The 18604-nt window shown below is 39.0% G+C and overlaps 1 protein-coding gene across 2 annotated transcripts in view; it reads left to right on the forward strand.

Annotated features, from left to right (window-relative positions):
- The window catches only part of LOC103026874 (CUB and sushi domain-containing protein 1), a 602854-nt gene that overhangs the window by 376428 nt on the left and 207822 nt on the right, over positions 1-18604 (forward strand). For both annotated transcript variants that reach the window (XM_049481560.1, XM_049481561.1), the window contains exons 11-15: positions 1934-2037; positions 2378-2490; positions 7893-8075; positions 9182-9508; positions 17837-18031. In XM_049481560.1, the coding sequence (XP_049337517.1) occupies positions 1934-2037; positions 2378-2490; positions 7893-8075; positions 9182-9508; positions 17837-18031 (922 nt within the window). The remainder of the gene's footprint in view (positions 1-1933; positions 2038-2377; positions 2491-7892; positions 8076-9181; positions 9509-17836; positions 18032-18604) is intronic.

Genomic DNA, 18604 nt, shown 5'->3' on the forward strand with positions numbered 1-18604 from the left:
TTACTCCTGGTGCAAAAATTCAAGCAGTTCAGCTTTGTGGTTTGATGGCTTGTGATCATCCATCTTCCTCTTGATTATATTCCTGAGGTTTTCAATTTCACAAATTCCAAATAAAAATAATGCATTTTAGACCATTTATTTGGAGAAAATGAGAAATGTCTAAAATAACAAAAGAAAAAAAAAAGATTCAGAGCTTTTAGACCTCAAATAATGCAGAGAAAACAAACAAATAAAAAATCATATTAACAATTAGTTTTAAAAGTTTAGAAATCAATATTTGGTGGAATAACCCTGGTTTTTAATCAGTTTTAATCATGCAGCTTGGCATCATGTTCTCCTCCACCAGTCTTACACACTGCTTTTGGATAACTTTATGCTGCTTTACTCCTGGTGCAGTTTCAAGATTCAAGCAGATCAGCTTCGTTTGATGGCTTGTGATCATCCATCTTCCTCTTGATTATATTCCAGACGTTTTCAATTTGGTAACATTAAAGAAACTCGTCATTTTTAAGTGCTCTCTTATTTTTAAATTCCCTTAAAAGCTATAAAAACTACATAATATTTACAGTATTCTTACAGTAAGTCCTGTGTGCAAATGTATATTTTGTTGAGGCTTGACAACTCAAGCTCTTGACTTAACAAGTTCGATTTCGCTTTAAGAGACTCAAGGTACTTTTCTAAATGGAAAAGCAGCTATTGTTCACCGTTAAGTACACCAGACCCGGGATCAAATCCAGCGACACTAAACGGTATATTATAAAAGCCCCGGTGACGTGGTGGCATGTTGATCTTTCTCAGCTTTGGCCCTCGGCGCACCACGCCGCTTCGTTCTTCTGAGAACATTGCTCCACCTGCTGAGGTCATGGCTCCCTGAGCGGCGTCTGAAAAAGGAAGGAATATGAATGATAATAATGTCTCTTTAATTGCCCAATTGAGAGAATGTGAGGATGCTGATAATGGCTCTGTCCTAATTAAGCTTTAGCCCCCCTCCCTTCCGCTCCTCCTTCAAGCCATCTCTCCTCCAACCCAATTTTCTTTCAACTCGCACATCAAATGCTCACGTTAGCCTCTCTCTGTCTCAGGGCTTTGTTCTTCTCTCTGCACCATCAGTCGCTGAACTTCTGCAGCTGCTCTGCTTGTTTTTGATTTAATACGTAATTATTAAACCGTCGCTCCTCTTTATGTCAGATATGGAGATTATGGCTGATGTCCTTAAATGTTCGTTAATTTTTTTTTTAAGATTGTGAGAGGCGTGTGAACTGTATCCTCCAAACGTCATCCCCTACGATGATTCTTCTTCTTCTTCTTCTTCTTCTTCTTCTTCTTCTTCTTCTTCTTCTTCTTCTTCTTCTTCTTCAATTAGAGCGTACGACCATTGGAACCGGGGGGACATGTCCCACCCAATGTCAGAAATAAGTGCATTTGTCCCACCCAAAAATGATACCACAGCAAAAGCAGAAAAGCAGACATGGTTATAAAATAAACTTTTATTTTGAAAGTGCTTTGAATCTGCACCCCCGCAATGAAAAGCCCATGTGTGCATGCAAAACAAAAAGGGTTCTAATTGGCCTGTTCTCTGCAGTTTTTAGTGTGGGCAGACAGTGTTTTTTGTTTTTTTTGGGGTTTTTTTTACCCTCCTGTATGGGATGCGTTCAGGAGCATCATGGCTCCCATTAAAACTCATTTTACCTCAGACTACTCTAAAGTATATCCATGTCTGGTAAAAGTAAAAACAATGAAAGTCTTGCCGGCTGTACAGTTAGTAATAGTGATTTTAGCACTGGTGTGTGTGCGAGTTGTTATTTTTTTTTAAAGCAGGGGACAAGTGGGGCACTTGTACCAAGTCCAGGTCTGGAGATACCTCCCTAAAATTATTTTTTGCAACTTGAGCTGTCTGTATTGGCCTGTGATTTGACCGTCCCTTTTTTTCCAGGTCATCAAACTGGCGTTTGAGGAGTTTGATCTGGAGAGAGCTTACGACACGCTGACGGTGGGTGACGGAGGAAAGATCGGAGATGCCAGACGGGTGCTTTATGTGTGAGTTTCATCAAAAAGTGCATCACAGATGTTCTTACATTATCTCAAACCGAGTTGAAGCTACTTAAATTTACATGAAATTAAATGTAATTTTACGCATCTTTTTTTTTTCATTGTACTGTATGTTTCAATGACTCATTATAATGGTGTAAATAAAATAAAATGAATTAAACCATTTAGTAGCTATTGCTTTTTTTAACTGTAACTGACATTAAGATTAGTTTATTCTCTGTCTAATTCTAGATTTATTTTTGCATATTTCAAAACTCTTCAAGCCCTGATAGATGTGTATCTAAATAACAGAGTGTATTTATTTCTGTGTGTGTGTGTGTGTGTGCAGTCTAACAGGATCCACTGTGCCAGATTTGATTGTGAGCATGAGCAGCCAGATGTGGCTTCATCTCCAGTCTGATGATACGATTGGCTCTCAGGGCTTCAAGGCCATATATGAAGGTTAGTCACAGGCAGGTTTTGAACTCCACAGAACTGCCTTTTTATATGTTTTTCATCTCATTTTAATACCAAGATCATAAACATCATAATGCTCTGAACCTGCTCCCTGTATTCATAATGCCTTATGAATGCATTATATGAGATGCTTAATACCTTATAATGACTGTAATAAGCCTGTATAATAACTCATAACTCAAGTACTTACATTGACATTCAAACTCATTATAAACTACAAGTATAAGGGTTTATTAAGAAAGGGCTTATAATGCATTATGATATCTGTATATAAGAACATTATACAATGTAGTGTTGTACCAAAATATACCAAATCTGTGTTATAGTGCATTACAACACTACATTGTACAATGTTATTATGAACAGATATTATAAGCCATTATAAGCCCTTTCTTTATAAAGTATTTTACTTGTAGTTTATAATGTGTTATGAATGTCGCTGTAAGTACTTAAGAGTTAAGTACTTAAGTACTTTAACTCTTACTTAAGTAAGAGTTATTATACAGGCTTATTACAGTCATTGTAAGGTGTTATGTATGTCATATAATGCATTATGAATGGCTTTATAATGCATTATGAATACAGGGTTCATAGGAAGTGTTACCAAAAATCACCAAAAATGATTAATTATTTATTTGATTTTACCAAATTAAAAACCTCTGAAATATAATTAAGAGAAAGACAGATGATATTAAGCCAGGAGTGCACCAAGAGTAAAGGCATAAAGTTATCCAAAAGCAGTGTGTAAGACTGGTGGAGGAGAACATGATGCAAAGATAGAGTTCTGTGATTACACATGTGGAAGTATGCTTTTAAGGGGACAATAATGGAGAAATAATAATAATAATAATAATAATAATAATAATAAATACTGTTGCAAGCTGCTGTAAAGTGAGATTTGCTTTTTTTCTACTTCTGTGATTTTTTTTTTTCTCTTTAAATGTCAGATTTTTTTAGTTTTGTTTGCTTGTTTGACCAAAGTTAAGCCAAAGTTAAGTTTTGCCAAACGAAATAACCCAGCCACAGTGCAGCACAAAGTCTTGGGCGTGTGTGAAAATATTATTAATAAAAGTCCGCAAGTGAATTAAGCATCTGTTTACGAACGGTAATGTGCGGAAGTTGCCAATTCATCGTGATCAGTGATTTATTTTTTGCCCGATATCAGATGGTCAGGCGAACTGAATCCAATTTATTTGGTACATTATTAAGCCAATGAACTTGGCTAAATTCATCATGCGCTAAGTGGGTATGAAGTGGCGCTGTTAAATAAGCTAATAACATTAGAAGGGGTGGTTGGGTCGCTGGATCCAATGCTTCTATTATTTTATCTGCTTTATTTTTTTCCCTCCTGAGTGAAATGTGCTGTTTCACAGGTCGGTGTGGAGCCGATTCCCCAGTTACAGCGCGAGCCACTCTAAACTGTAGGCTCACAATTGAGCAATTCGCACTGTCTGGATAGCCCCAGCACAATGACACAAACCCAATTAACTTTGTGTAAACCCAATTTCACACTTGTGCTTCTAGTCACGTTGTCATGTTTGACAACAGGCCCACCAGGGACGGCCAGCTGGACGTTTCGCCCGAACCTCTGTGGGTGTCTCGCTCAAATACGTCTCTAATCATTTCAAAGTTCTGTTGTTTCGACGGCACATCCTCGCTCACGTTGGTGGACGTCACTTTGAATGGAGTTAATAGGGGGAACTGTGATGTGAATGAACTGTGAAATTTTCCCAATCACCATTACCCATGGTGCATTAATGAGAGTATTTTAGTGTGTAGTTGTTTGTATAAAAGCCATGAAAGCAATAAAAAAGTGTTTCTTTTTTAAAAGTATCTGTGGTTGTCATGAGCCAATCAACATTTGACTGACAAAATTCCATTTGGCTGATCCCGAGAACTGGTTATATCATGGAACTTGTATATCAAATTTAGTATTTTGTGAGTTACTGCAGCTTTGCGCAAGGTCACAGGATGCTAAATATCCTCTCACTAAATACATACATCACTAAAGAAACCCAATGCATACAGTGTTAAAATGAATAAAATTTTAACCATATCTGACTCAGACTAACATTTTTTTAAATAACTTTTGTAGAATGTGTAAAACTAACTTGTCTCGTGGAGGAAGCAGAGTATATATATATATATATATTAAATGTTAAAAAATAAAAATAAAGTATGTTTCACCTTAAGGGTCCAGGTAGAAACTTTACAAAGTAGACATCAATATAAAGTAGACGTATTGAAGCTAAAGAACAATTGGTGATCAATTGGTATTGGTATTGCCTTAGACATTCAGTATAATATACACACACAAACATAAATACACACATTTTATGGACTAAAGTATTAAGACACACACATTTGTTCATTGATTCTGCTAAATTCAAGGCTTAAATTTGCCATAACCCATGGTGCATTAATGAGAATATTTTAATGTGTAGTTGTTTGTATAAAAGGCTTGGGGTCCAAATGGGTCCAGTCTGGAAGTGATGCCTGTTTTAACCCCACCCAACCCTAAATAGTCAATCATAAATAGGAAAAAAGGTGTTTGAAGTTTTAACCAAGGTTAAACCATAATGGAGTAATGTGTTTTTTGTTGTTTAAGTTTGATATGTGCTAATTTACCCCCACCAGAAAGCATGGTGTCTTTGAGGGGGCGGGACCTTGGCTTTAAATGCCTTTAAATGCCCTGGGGTTCTTTTTCTTACCCATTCTGTATTATACCCACTAGCCACTGGTAACAGGAGTGTGATATGAATGTGAATATGGTTGAGTTAAGGGTACAGCCTTGCTGAAGTCTAAGTCTGGTGTAGTAGGGGTATATATATACTTGTATGTACATGAATATACTCATGTATGTATCCTTTAACTTTCCCAAAAATCAATAGTGCACCTTAAAATCTGGTGCTCCTTATATATGAATTTTACTAGTCAGGTATTAATTAAGGAGCAGTAAAGTATTAGCAGTAGCCACTAACTGCTATTTCCCGGTTTAGAGGTGAGTATTATCGGACTGTACCCTGCTGCTAACCCTGGCTAGCACTGCTGGAGCAGCAATAGCATTACCCGCTAACTGTGCTAAGCTCTGCCTCTTTCGCCATTCAGAGTGGAAAAGCAGGATCTGTTCACGAACGTTCCAGAACTGCATGAACAATATAGAAGGGTTTAATGTGGTCCTCGAGGAATCGGCGACAGAGAGAATAGAAAGCTCACAGATATGAGATTAGACTGAGCAATTAACACCAGAGCTCACATGTAACTGAAATGCAGCCTCTACTGAAAGATGTAGGAGTAATACTGAACTTGCCTGCAGGCCAGCCTGGTTAGTCACTCCACAACCAGCCTGGCTTCACAGATGTTCAAACCATCTGGTCATTTCCATATTCCTTCAGACTTGTGCTTGATGATTGGCTGCTGCTCTTTGCCTCACTGAAAAATCTACAATTAATATTGCACCAGAAAATCCGGTACATGTCTGAAATGTATTTTAATGTGGTTAGAAATAATTTGTGTTGCTGTCTTTTTAGCACAATTCAGTTATTGATTCTGTAATGACAAGATAAAAAAACAATATCAAGATGCTAAAAGCAAAAATCTTAGCAAGAGTTTATGCATTTTTTTTTGTAGCTGGATGGAGACACAAAGAGAACGAAGCAACAAACAAACAAACAAACAAAAAAAGATTTTAGCCTTCAGAAATTGTATTTAAATTGTATTGTAGCTCTGTTTTGCACTCTTGTTTCTGTGTTCTATGGGATGCAGTATTGATACTAATCTTATCTGAAGCTTGCTTGTGAAGAAGCTTCCTCGATATCTGCCTGTGTGTTGAACCGATGGCGGTGCTGGATGATCGGTGTAGGGGAAGAGTGTTTCTTCCTCTTAGAGACACAGGTTTGAGGAAATTGGGCCAAGGAAGGCCCCAAGGCAACGGCAGGGCAGATTTACAAAAGAAAAGTGATCCAGAAACACAAACACCGTCGTCAGAGTCGCTTCTTGAAAGCTGCTCCCCCTGTTTTTTGATGGCGTGCTGCTAATTTTGCTTTCAGGTTTGCCAAATTGCAGAAAGACTGATTCACTTAATATTTAATGCGAATAATAAGTCAGATCCATTTGCCCGCCGGTGTAAATGCGTCCGCCGTTATCAGACACTTATGATAATGGCACAAATGGAATTTTGACCAGGTAAATGTGTCATCATTGGGTAATTACATTAGCATTGATTGTGATTTAACACCCCTTGCTAAAAGTAGGCCCAGTGCCTCGTTTTCCGCAGCCGTACTTTTTGATTTCGAGCTGGCGGAGCAGGGTTTCCGCCGAGGTGAGCGCCGCTAAGCTAATTGTACATTTAGCCATTGACTTCTCAATCATGAGATCAGTGCAGTCCGCTTTGAAGACGGTAGCCCGACGTCTTTGCGGATCGGACGGCTAATTGCCGCTGGCAGCTGCCGAGGTATTTAACTTTAGCTTTTAACGCCTGGAGCTGGTTGTAGAATCGGCGGTGAGAAGACGCGGAGGGAGGGAGGGAGGGAGGGATGGAGGGAGGGATGGAGGGAGGAGGGGAAGAACATCCCTGTAGATTATTGGAAAGCTGGTCAGCGGAGAGCTCGCGGCTGAGCTGACACCGCGGTTGTTAACACCAAAACGAACTCTTCCAGAACGTCATTCATTTGTCACTGTCATTTTATGCAGCTGTGAAAAACTACCTCTGTTTCACCACCTGAAAATCTGCAGAAAACCAGGGGGAGTAAAACGACTGCTGATTGGCCAGGCCTTGGTTAAAAAGTCCCGGCCAGATTTAGATGGAAAACTGGTTTGTGACCAGGCTGCTGTTTACCCTACTGAAAAAAAAAGAAAAAAGTAGATTAATTGGTATCACTTTAAAATAAGACTACCCTTATAAAGGGTTTATAAATGGTTTACAATTAGGTTATTAATGGTTACTAATTAGGTTTTTAATGCCTTAAAATCATTATTAATCAGTTATAACACATACATAAAGGGGCAACAATATAGATGGCTGTGCGTTCACTATTTGGCAAACAACAGGTCATTGTTGCCCTTTCTATGTATGTCTTATAACTGATTGTTAATATGTTATTATTATATTTTTTATTTTTTTATTGTTGATGGTTATGGTTTACAGCCGATGAAAACCCAAAATTCAGTGTCTCCGAAAATTTGAATATTATACACTGTAAGACTAATTGGTACTTTTGGCAGTGTAGGCAGAGTAGGCAGTGTGCCAAGTCCTGCTGGAAAATGAAATCCACATCTCCATTAAAGTTGTCAGGAGTCTTTAAGCTCTGCATCTCAAGAAAATGCCACGTTTAGGACGAGCAGAATAAAAGCCTGAAATGTCTTTTTTTGTTCTGTTTCCTGTACAGAGATCGATAAAGGAGGATGCGGAGACCCGGGCATCCCAGCCTACGGCAAGCGGACGGGAGACAGTTTTTCACACGGCGACGTGCTGACCTTTGAGTGTCAGGCCGCCTTCGAGCTGGTCGGGGAGCGGACTATTTCCTGCCAACAGAATAACCAGTGGTCTGGAAACAAACCCAGCTGCGTCTGTGAGTCCTCTTCCAAAAGCAGAGTGGCCGGCTATAATTAACGCTTTGCCATTTAGAATGATTAATGTGCTGCCCCGGTAGAGGCTTGACGGATAGGTGGTGCGAATCCGAACGCCGGGGAGTTGGCTGGAGAGACGGGCATTCCCAGGAAGACTGATCCCAAAGCAGGATCGATTATCACTCTTTTCTAGCATATAAAGCAATTGTTCAAGGTTGAATCGTTATAAAAAATATTTTCGTTATTATTTTAAGCAGAGCTCCAGATATCGGCTCTGTATTTTTACGTTCTAGGCCACTGATGAGTACGTTGTCCATTTCTCTCTGAGCATCCAAATCATTCACATCATCCTACTGCACCCATCCAGAGAGAGCAAGGCCAATTGTGCTCTCTCAGGGCTCTGGCAGCTGATGGCAAGCTGCATGAACTGGATTCGAACCAGCTATCTCCCACTCATTGCGGCAGCGCTTTAGACCGCTGGACCACTCAACGCCCGTAGTTTCCCACATTTGCCATGAAGATTTTTAATGTTGGGCTTATGTTTTAGTTTATCAGTTTAGTATCAGTATCAGTTTAGAGCTTACCTTACATCAATTCACAAATTCAGAGCTTAGTTTGTTTTTTATGTAGTTTTAATTACACGTTTAGCCAATCAGATGTTTGTATTAGTGACCCTTAAGGGGGCATGTGATAATAATGATTCACTTGTGTTTTTATTGATACTTAGTAAACTAAATACTGTGGACTTGTTCCCTAAATTTTGCACACTAACGAGGGAGTAGGAAACTATTCGGGTCACGGCACACCTAAGTGAAGATGATGAGATCATGTTTATGGGCTCCTCCATTCTTATCACTCTATCACACTTTTAGTTGAAGTTATTCTAGTTGGGTACTAAAACTGTTAAAGCTCTGTTCTAGCCTAAGCCCATCTATCTATTCATGCATTTAAGCTGAATCTCACTCTTTAATACATTATTCTTCTTGGGATTTTTGGTCTTTTCTCATTCTTTCCTCCCTGATTCCCTGTAATAAGTGCTTGACTAAATGAAAAAGTGTGTAAGGGATCATTCTGCCTCTCTCTCTCTCTCTCTTTTCTCTCTCTGCAGTCTCCTGCTTCTTCAATTTCACTGCCCCGTCAGGCATCATCCTCTCCCCCAACTACCCAGAAGAGTACGGCAACAACATGAACTGCGTGTGGCTCATTATAGCCGAGCCGGGCAACCGGATCCACCTCATCTTCAGCGACTTTGAGGTGGAGCCCCAATTCGACTATCTGATCGTGAAGGACGACGGCATGCCCGAGCCTACGACCTTTGGCACCTTCTCCGGCAAGGATGTGCCCTCCCAGATCGCCAGCAACGGCAATATAATGAGACTGGAGTTCCAGTCTGATCACTCCAACACCGGGAAGGGCTTCAACATCACCTACACAAGTAAACCCATCTCAAATCTCTAAGTTTAGCACTTAAAGTTCTCATTCCATCATTTTTTCATTCATTTTAAAATGTATAGTTCTAGTGTGAGCTCTCGTATGAATTAATGCCACATGAGCCATTTTTTTTGTGAAAAAAAGTAGTCAGGTGTTTCTATTTAGCCCTGCTTTAAATCACTGAATAAGAGGTCTCTGATGAAAGACAGGATTTGACTCTTGCTCATGAATATTTATACATTCAAACACATCTCCTCTGATTGGCTGACAGCACTGCAGCAGAGAACGCCTACCTGCCTTCAGCCCACAGTCAATTTTACAGCTCTAAAACTCAAAGGACAAAATGTTTTCAGAGATACAGCCTTAGTTATAAAGATACAGGAGTGAGTGCTTGGTGAGGTTAACCCTTGAACTTAACATCAGACTCCACTTCAGCACCACTTCCCCTCATTGATATTGTTTCTTTCAGCTAAACTAACACTACTAAACTCTTACCTCAGACTTGGTGAATCGGTCCTCGGGCAGTTTTACTGCGTCGAATCCCCAGAGTCCGCTCTAAATCATAAGATCTGACGTAAATGGCATCGCTTTGACCAATGTTCTGTTGAGTTGTGCTACCTTATCAAACCGTGCTTCCCTAGTGTATATTTAAGGTCTTGGTAAAAAACAGAATCAATCGGAGATCCAATTTAAACCTACACTGTAAAAAGTGAAGCATGGAGCTGTTCATTCAAGCTAATAAATATGATTGAACACATAGTACAATTATTGACTTTATTGTGAAACTCAACCTTTTTGAATTTTGATGTGTCAATTTTGATTCAGACTAAATTAATTACAATTCTGAAGGAAATAAACCAAATGTTTTGGTTCCACTGAAATCATACTCGAAGAAAAGAGATAAGGATGTAATATTTTTAATTTGAATCAAACATGAATTGCGCATGCGCACTGTGGAGCACGGGAGAAGTTGTAGAGAAGTGCTTCAGAGCACTGAGGGAGAGAGGGAGAAAGTGCCTGAACGCGCTCGCGAGAGAGAGAATGAGAGAGGGAGAAAGTGCCTGAACGCGCTCGCGAGAGAGAGAATGAGAGAGGGAGAAAGTGCCTGAACGCGCTCGCGAGATAGCAACGCATGCTTATGGTATTGTGGCGTCGGGACTGGAGGGGGGGCGCAAGGAATTATGGGAGCTCACCCTGTTGGGGGAAGTGGGTGTATTTCTGCGTGTTTATGTTACTGTTTATCCCAGAGTTTCATGTCATGTTTTATTATCACTGTTCTAGTATTATTCATGTAGTTATCAGTTATGTGGTTGTTTTGTGCCTCACCCTTTGTGTGTTTTCTGTGTGTGGGAGTGGGGTTAGCTGCGTTGGAGCTGTAGTTAGTTTTACTTTCAAAAGTGGAATCCCACGTAAATCCAGCTCTTAGTGTCCTCCTCAGAGCAAAATAAAAAGAGCAAGAGAGCACTGAAACGAATCTCGCTGGTAATCCGTCCTCTTCCACGCCACAGTAACTTCTGGAACTTCTGAATATGCTGCCATGTTTTTTTTTTTTAAGTTCGGTTCAATTTAAATGTATTAGTTTGGTTCCGAAACTGAAATGTAAAGAATTTAACTTGGATCAAGGTGAATAATTAATATTGGGTCGAGTGAAGTAATAGGGTTTATGTCAAAATAAAATAATAAGGTTGTAACAATTGACTTTATTTAGATTGAGTGAAGTCAAATAGTTTAGATGCAACAAATGGACATCAATTTTTTTAATTTGAGCAGGGCTACACTTTTTACAGTGTATAGTTACTTACACAAGATAGCTAACGCAGTATTAACGTCCAGAAGATATATATTATAAAATATTTAAAATGTTTAATTTACAGTATAAGTTGACTAATGAAATAGCCTTTAAAATATAGCATTACCACTATGTTGTGTGAACTATCAATATCTTCATATGAACTATGGAATATCATAGTTCTTGTAAGAAGATTACGAGAAAAATAAAACACCTCAAGCTCAGCCAGCTTGGATGAATATTCTTTGATCTGTTGAACTATTCCACTGTAGCTCTGGCTGTATGTTTAGGGTCATCGTCTTGCTGGAAGGTTAATCTTCTTTCTAGTCTTAAGTCTTTTGCACCGTATATCACATTTCACAACTTTATCGGCTGGAGGAATAAATAAAAACACCAACATCATCAAGACGATCAGGATAGTGATAGGATAAAAAGTGGAAGGCATGGGCACAATTAGGTGGGGCTACATCAATGAAAAAAATAGGTTTAAAGTTTTGATCACTCTCATCACTCGCATGGAGACATTGAACGCAAACATAGCTGTAGCATCAGTTGCTGACTTAAAGTTTAGTGAGGCATCTTTGTCATTTGGCATTTGTCTGCATAATGCAAAACCTTGTATCTTTGGGAGACCTTGGTCTTTTCTATTAAATCCTGCTTATCGTAAATACATTTAAAACATTCAGTTTTATTGTTGAATCAGGATTTACACAGCGGGTTATTACTTTAACTTTTTTTGCTGTGGATCGCAAAAGTACACATTATTCACAACAGGGAAGCTAGCAAAACACCTCCGTTTGGTGAGTGCATTCGTTTCAGAGTGTCCGGCAGACCTTATTGTACTAAATCAATTTGCAGGATTATTCCGTCTTTTTTTATTTATTTTTTTATTTTTTTCATGCAGTCAGGCAGAAACGTTCTTCAAGGATATTGCTTCATTTCAATAATGAATATTTCAGAGCACAGTGTTCTGCACTTTGATTGATTGGTTCTTTTATGATATTGACTGTTCAAAAAGGTGATTATTAAGTGTATTTATGAAAAGCCGTCTTTTTTTTTACCCCTCAGTTTCTTTACTACGCAGAGAACAGCTCTCACTGAATTAACCTATTTAGCGTTTTTTTTTTTTTTTTTAATCAGTTAATTAGTCGTTGTTTAACCCTTAACACTTCCATGTACTGTTTTTTGCATTACTTTTCTTTATTTTTTTATAATTTTATTTCAATTTTTTCTCATTTTCTCCCAATTTACACGCCCAATTACCCAACCCACTCATTAGGACTCCCCCTATCACTAGTAATGCCCCAACACACCAGGAGGGTGAAGACTAACACATGCCTCCTCCGATACATGTGAAGTCAGCCACCGCTTCATTTTGAACTGCTGCTGATGCAGCATTGCCGAGCAGCATCACAGCGCTAACGCTCGGAGGAAGGCGCAGAGACTCGGTTCTGATACATCAGCTCACAGACGCCCTGTGCTGCGGACATCACTCTAGGAGTGATGTGGGGAGAGAGCGCCATCTACCCACCCGGAGGGAGGAGGGCCAATTGTGCTCCCTCTGAGCGCCGGAAGCTTGTTGGTAAAGCTGCATGAGTGGGATTCAAACCTGCGACCTCCCGCTCATAGTAACAGCGTTTTAGACCGCCGGACCACTCATTATAATGCATTCATAAGGCATTATAAACATGGCTACACATATTTATAAAACTCTATAATTCATCATAGCCATGTTTATTGTGTATCATGAACTGTGATTATAATGCATTAATAGCTGTGTTTATAACATGTCATACGTCAGTACCAAGAAACTCAGTCCCAGCTTGTAGACGTGTATCATGACTAAAACAGCTTCCAACTTATAAACACACCCTCAGTAATCCTATAAATATATTTTTAACCACTCATGAACTATTTCTCTTATTGTCTTGAATATAGTATTAGTTATTGTCAATTATAATGTGTTATAACAGGTCTTTGTGCGCTCTAAGTAAAGTGACAGACTTTTTTACAATAGATATATACTATTTTAACATGTATATCATAAGCATAGCTTATAATGCATTATGATCACAAGTCATAATGCTTAATAAACATGGCTATAGTGGGTTATGCATTTTTATAAATACTTATAGCCATGTTTATACTGCCTTATGAATGCATTATAATATATTGTGAATGTAGTTATAGAGTCTAATAAAGATGACATTCTTAGAAAGTGTTACCAAATACTCATACGATCCCAAAAGAGAGATAACCCACTGATTAGAACAGAGGCATCGATGAGTTGGAGGGAATCTTGGCATATTCTCTTATGAATGTTTCAGATTTAGATTTACACAGAGAGGGAAGCGTTGGTGTTTGGTAGCAGCAAACATTTGGTTTTTGCAAGCCTTGGAGAGGGAGTACTATACTGCATCCAGACATGCCATGAGGGGGAGAATTGGCTCCACCATCGCGCTGTAAATTGTCCCCACTGGTTCTGTTTTTGCACCACGGAGGCCAAAAAAAAAAAACATGAGCCAATTCAGCTCAGTGGGCAGTTCCAGCTATTTTCCTCCTTTTATTCATCGCCTCTACATGAAAATGCTTTATTTTTATTATCCGTTTGAATGCTGCTATTTATTTTCTTATAATTATAGTTTTATCTACTCTTACATAGTGAGATACAGTACCAGGTAAAAGCCTGGACACACCTTAACTTTTCTGTATTGTACTATGAAAAAAAAAAAAAAAAAACATATGCACTTTTGGTTTAGATGATCAGATTTGCACATTATATGACATGCATAATATATTACCTTATAATGACTGTAATAAGCCTGTATAATTACTCATAAGTACCTTACAGCAACATTGATAACACATTATAAACTACAAGTATAAGGGTTTATAAAGAAATTGCGTATAATGCCTTATAATATCTTTTCATAAGAACATTGTACAATGTAGTGTTGTAATGCACTATAACACAGATTTGATATATTTTGGTATAATGCTTTTTAAACGTGAAGTAAATTTTTATTATGCCTCACTGTAATGTCTTATAGAGCATTATGAGTGCTATTGGCTTTAAGTGAAGTGTGTTTTAAACGTGTTTTTAAACAAGTAAAAGTAAATGCTATTATGACTCACTGTAAGCATTTGAAAAGGCATTAAAAAAAACTTACTTCACTTAGAGCCAGTAAAGAGCACTCATAATGCTCTATAAGACATTACAGTGAGGCATAATAACATATACTTCACGTTTAAAATGCAGATGAAAACTCACTTCACTTAAAGTGAGTAATGACTGTATATAAGGCTTTATAATGTGTTATATACACGCACTTTTATAAAAAACTAATTTGAGAAATCATAGCTGCATATTATAATGCATTATACCAAAATATTATACTGAATATGTGTTATAGTGCATTACAACACTACATTGTGCAATGTTCATATGAACAGATATTATAAGGCATTATACACCATTTCTTTATAAACCCTTATGCTTTTTTTTAAGTTTATATTGTGTTGTGAATGTCGCTGTAAGTGTTTATGAGCAATTATACAGGCTTATTGCAGTCATTAATAAGCAATATATTATGCATGTCATATAATGCATTATGAATGCATTTATAATGCATTATGAACACAGACTAAACTTAGTGTTTATAAGTTGGTTCAACTCAAAGATCTCAGTTTGAATAGTACAATATATGTGCCCACAAATATCCAATTTTATGTAAAACAGACAAAAATCATTTAAGTTCAAACAAAGTATGGGTTTACAGTGTAGGGATAAGTGGTGGATGATGGATGGATGGATGGATGGATGGATGGATGGATGGATGGATGGAGCTTCAGGAGCAAAGTTAATGACCCAGAAAAGATAGCTAACACAAATCGTGTACCTACAGAGGAGCTGCTATTGCTGACTGCACACTCGCAGAGTTAATGCATTTAAGAAAGCGTCCAATCAGAGTGTAGATCTTTCTACAGCAGCAGTACACACACAGTCTGAAGAGGAAAGTGGCCAATCGGGAGCACCAACCAAATGTCACTGGAATCGAGGCAGAGCAGTTTGGAGCTACCAAACAACATCGCTGTAAATGTTCAGTGCCGCACTGAACCAATAAGAGTAACACATCGCAACACAGCCGAGTCCCCAGTGCTGATTTAACACTTAATGTGTTCATTTCCACCCAGCTGGACACAAACGAACGAAGAGTGTTAATTCTGCACTGGGGGGTTCTTGGTGAAAGCCATCGCAGTGCAACACATGAGAGAATGTGTTAAAATCCAGCACCACTCTGTATTTTACGCTGTAGACCCTGTAGTATATTAAAGAGAAAGGATACGGAAGGTATCTACATTTAAACACAGTCTGGTGTAAAAAAGTAAAGAAGTCTAAGATAAAACAATTTTAGAAGATTTTACGACTAAAACACATCCATGATCAATTAAGATCAATTAGTTTAGATTTACATTATACAGGGGTTGGACAATGAAACTGAAACACCTGGTTTTAGTGCACAATAATTTACTGTGGTGACGGACAGTTCTGGTGGAAACAGGAGAGTTGAGGTGCACATTGAATTTTGCCGTGATCCCTTTCAGACAGCTTCCTCTTACAGCGTCCACAGTTAATCCTGTTGGATGTGGTTGGTTGGTCCTTCTTGGTGGTATGCTGAGCTGACATTACCCTGGATACCGTGGCTCTTGATGCATCACAAAGACTTGCTGTCTTGGTCACAGATGCTCCAGCAAGCCGTGCACCAACAATTTGTCCTCTTTTGAACTCTGGTATGTCACCCATAATGTTATAGTGTGCATTGCAATACTTTGAGCAAAACTGTGCTCTTACCCTGCTAATTGAAACTTCACACTCTTACTGCTCTTACTGGTGCAATAATGTGCAATTAATGAAGATTGGCCATCAGGCTGCTCCAATTTAGCCATGAAACCTAAAATCCCACACTAAAATGAGACAGGTGTTTCAGTTTCATGATTTAGCTTGCAAGGTTATTCCAATAACAGAGATGGGCGTTGGGAGTCTTGCCCAATGAATCTCAGTGGTCTCTTATAGTGCAGCATTCAGTCACTCAGAGAGGGAATTGAACCCCAGTCTCCCACATGATGTGGTAGTTAGCTCACTAGCAAGTAGTGGTGTTATCCACTGCACTACCCCAGCCACACTACAGTCTTTTGCATTTGATATACCGCATTTGACATACATTGCAAATTGCTTTTTGACGAGAATTTTACTTAACTATCAATAATATCGCTATTGATTTGAACGTGTTTCTCTGTCCAGTTTTTTTGAAGGTTATATTTTTAATATCACATTTCTATCCACTATTTTTTATCCTTGACATGTCTCTCTCTCTCTCATTGCGTGTGTTTGTCTGTCCAGTTTGTGTTTTTTTAAGGTGAGATGGTGTCTGGCCGGGGTGATGGGGTGGTTTGGTGTGAGGGGGCGGAGTCAGTGTCAGTGTCGGGTGATTGGGTGGTTTGATATGTCCGCAGTGGAGGCTATAGTAATGGGGTATGACCCTCTCAGACAGGAAGAGACATGTCCCGATGCAGAGCCCGAGTGGCTGGCAGAAAAGCCTGTAATAACAACCACACTGTCAGCAGGGTCGTGACCCCGGCCCCGCCGCCCTCGTCCCCGTGCATTAACCGTCCTCCTGCCGCGAGAGGGGAACGAGCAGATGCTTCTCAACCAATCCAGGGCCTCAAAAATAGCCTGGTTGGGATTTTGTGCTGGAGCTTCTCCTCGCATCCAATAATTGAAGGATCTCGTCTGACACCCATGACGCCCATACGTCACTCAAAACTCGGGCATTAGAGGATAATTGGGAGTTCTCACACATAAAAATCCAGCCGAGTGTTCTTTGCACTGGACCTGGAAAAGTTCAGGTATAAATGTGGAAGCTAAATATAGAAAAGCATATTTTGCAGAGCTTTGTCCTTAACCTAAATACAGCCAATCAAGTGAGACACAATTGTTGGCCAAAGTTTGCTCGTATAAAATTACATCACATAGCTAAATGCAGAAGACAGGGGTTGGACAATTAAACTGGAACCTAAACTTCTGTCATTTTAGTTATATAGGTAATAGTTAATATAGTAATATAGCAAATCGGTAATATATTTAGTGTATAGGTAACAGTATAGTAAATATGGTAAATAGGTAATAATTAATATAAATTACAACAGCTGTTGGGATATTTAAATGTTGCTCTTTGGACATGTTACTGTTGGACAACTTTTAGTAGGTGCTTCTACATCCCACGTGCACCAACGTACGTGCACCAGTCTTACACACTGCTTTTGGATAACTTTAAGCTGCTTTAGTCCTGGTGCAAAAATTAAAGCAGTTCAGTTTGGTTTGATGGCTTGAGATCATCCATCTTCCTCTTGATTATATTCCAGAGGTTTTCAATTTGGTAAAATCAAAGATTTTGAAAGAATCATCATTTCTAAGTGGTCTATTCTTTTTTATACTTTGATGCACAGTGTATTAAATCATATTTTATCATATTTAATCTCCAGCGTTTGGCCAGAACGAATGTCATGACCCCGGCATCCCCATCAACGGTCAGCGCTTTGGAGAGCACTTCTTACTGGGCAGCTCGGTGCTCTTCACATGTGACGAGGGCTTCATCAAGACCCACGGCTCTGAATCCATCACCTGCGTCATCCTGGACGGGAATGTGGTGTGGAACGCCGCCGTCCCACGCTGCGAAGGTAGGCAAGCTCCTTCTGAAACCTGGATTTTGCGTGTGTGTGTGTGTGTGTGTGTGTGTGTGTGAGCAAGCAATCCAGGGCAGCGCCTGCGCTGTGGCTTTTATATATTTTCTTATATTCTAAATATTTAACAGATGTTCAAATCTGTAATAAAGATGACAGCAGGCAATTGTAGTGAAAGAAAAAAAAAAGACTATAAAACAAAAAAAGGACTATTAAAGACTAATAAAGAAACAAACTACAGATAACAAACCAGAAACTCTGTAGACAAAAACACAGGCACTGACAAGGGACACCTGGGGAGGTAACAAGGGGGCGGGGCTAAGGTGGAAACAGGATAATAACAAAATAAGGCAATGTGCTTAAAGAGCTGAGGAGAGGAGCACAAGAAAGACACTGACTTTACTTTTGCTTCTTAACTTTCTTTAGAATCTGAATCTTTTATTGAGATTTTTTACGTGATAGACCAACACAGAGTAGCACATAACCGTGCATGTGCAAAAGTACTCAGCCCCTATATCAATAGTTAGTAAAGCCACCTTTCACTGCAATTACAGCTGCGGGTCTTTTGGG

The sequence above is a fragment of the Astyanax mexicanus genome, chromosome 7, assembly GCF_023375975.1.
Source record: "Astyanax mexicanus isolate ESR-SI-001 chromosome 7, AstMex3_surface, whole genome shotgun sequence".
In the NCBI taxonomy this organism is placed as follows: Eukaryota; Metazoa; Chordata; class Actinopteri; order Characiformes; family Acestrorhamphidae; genus Astyanax; species Astyanax mexicanus.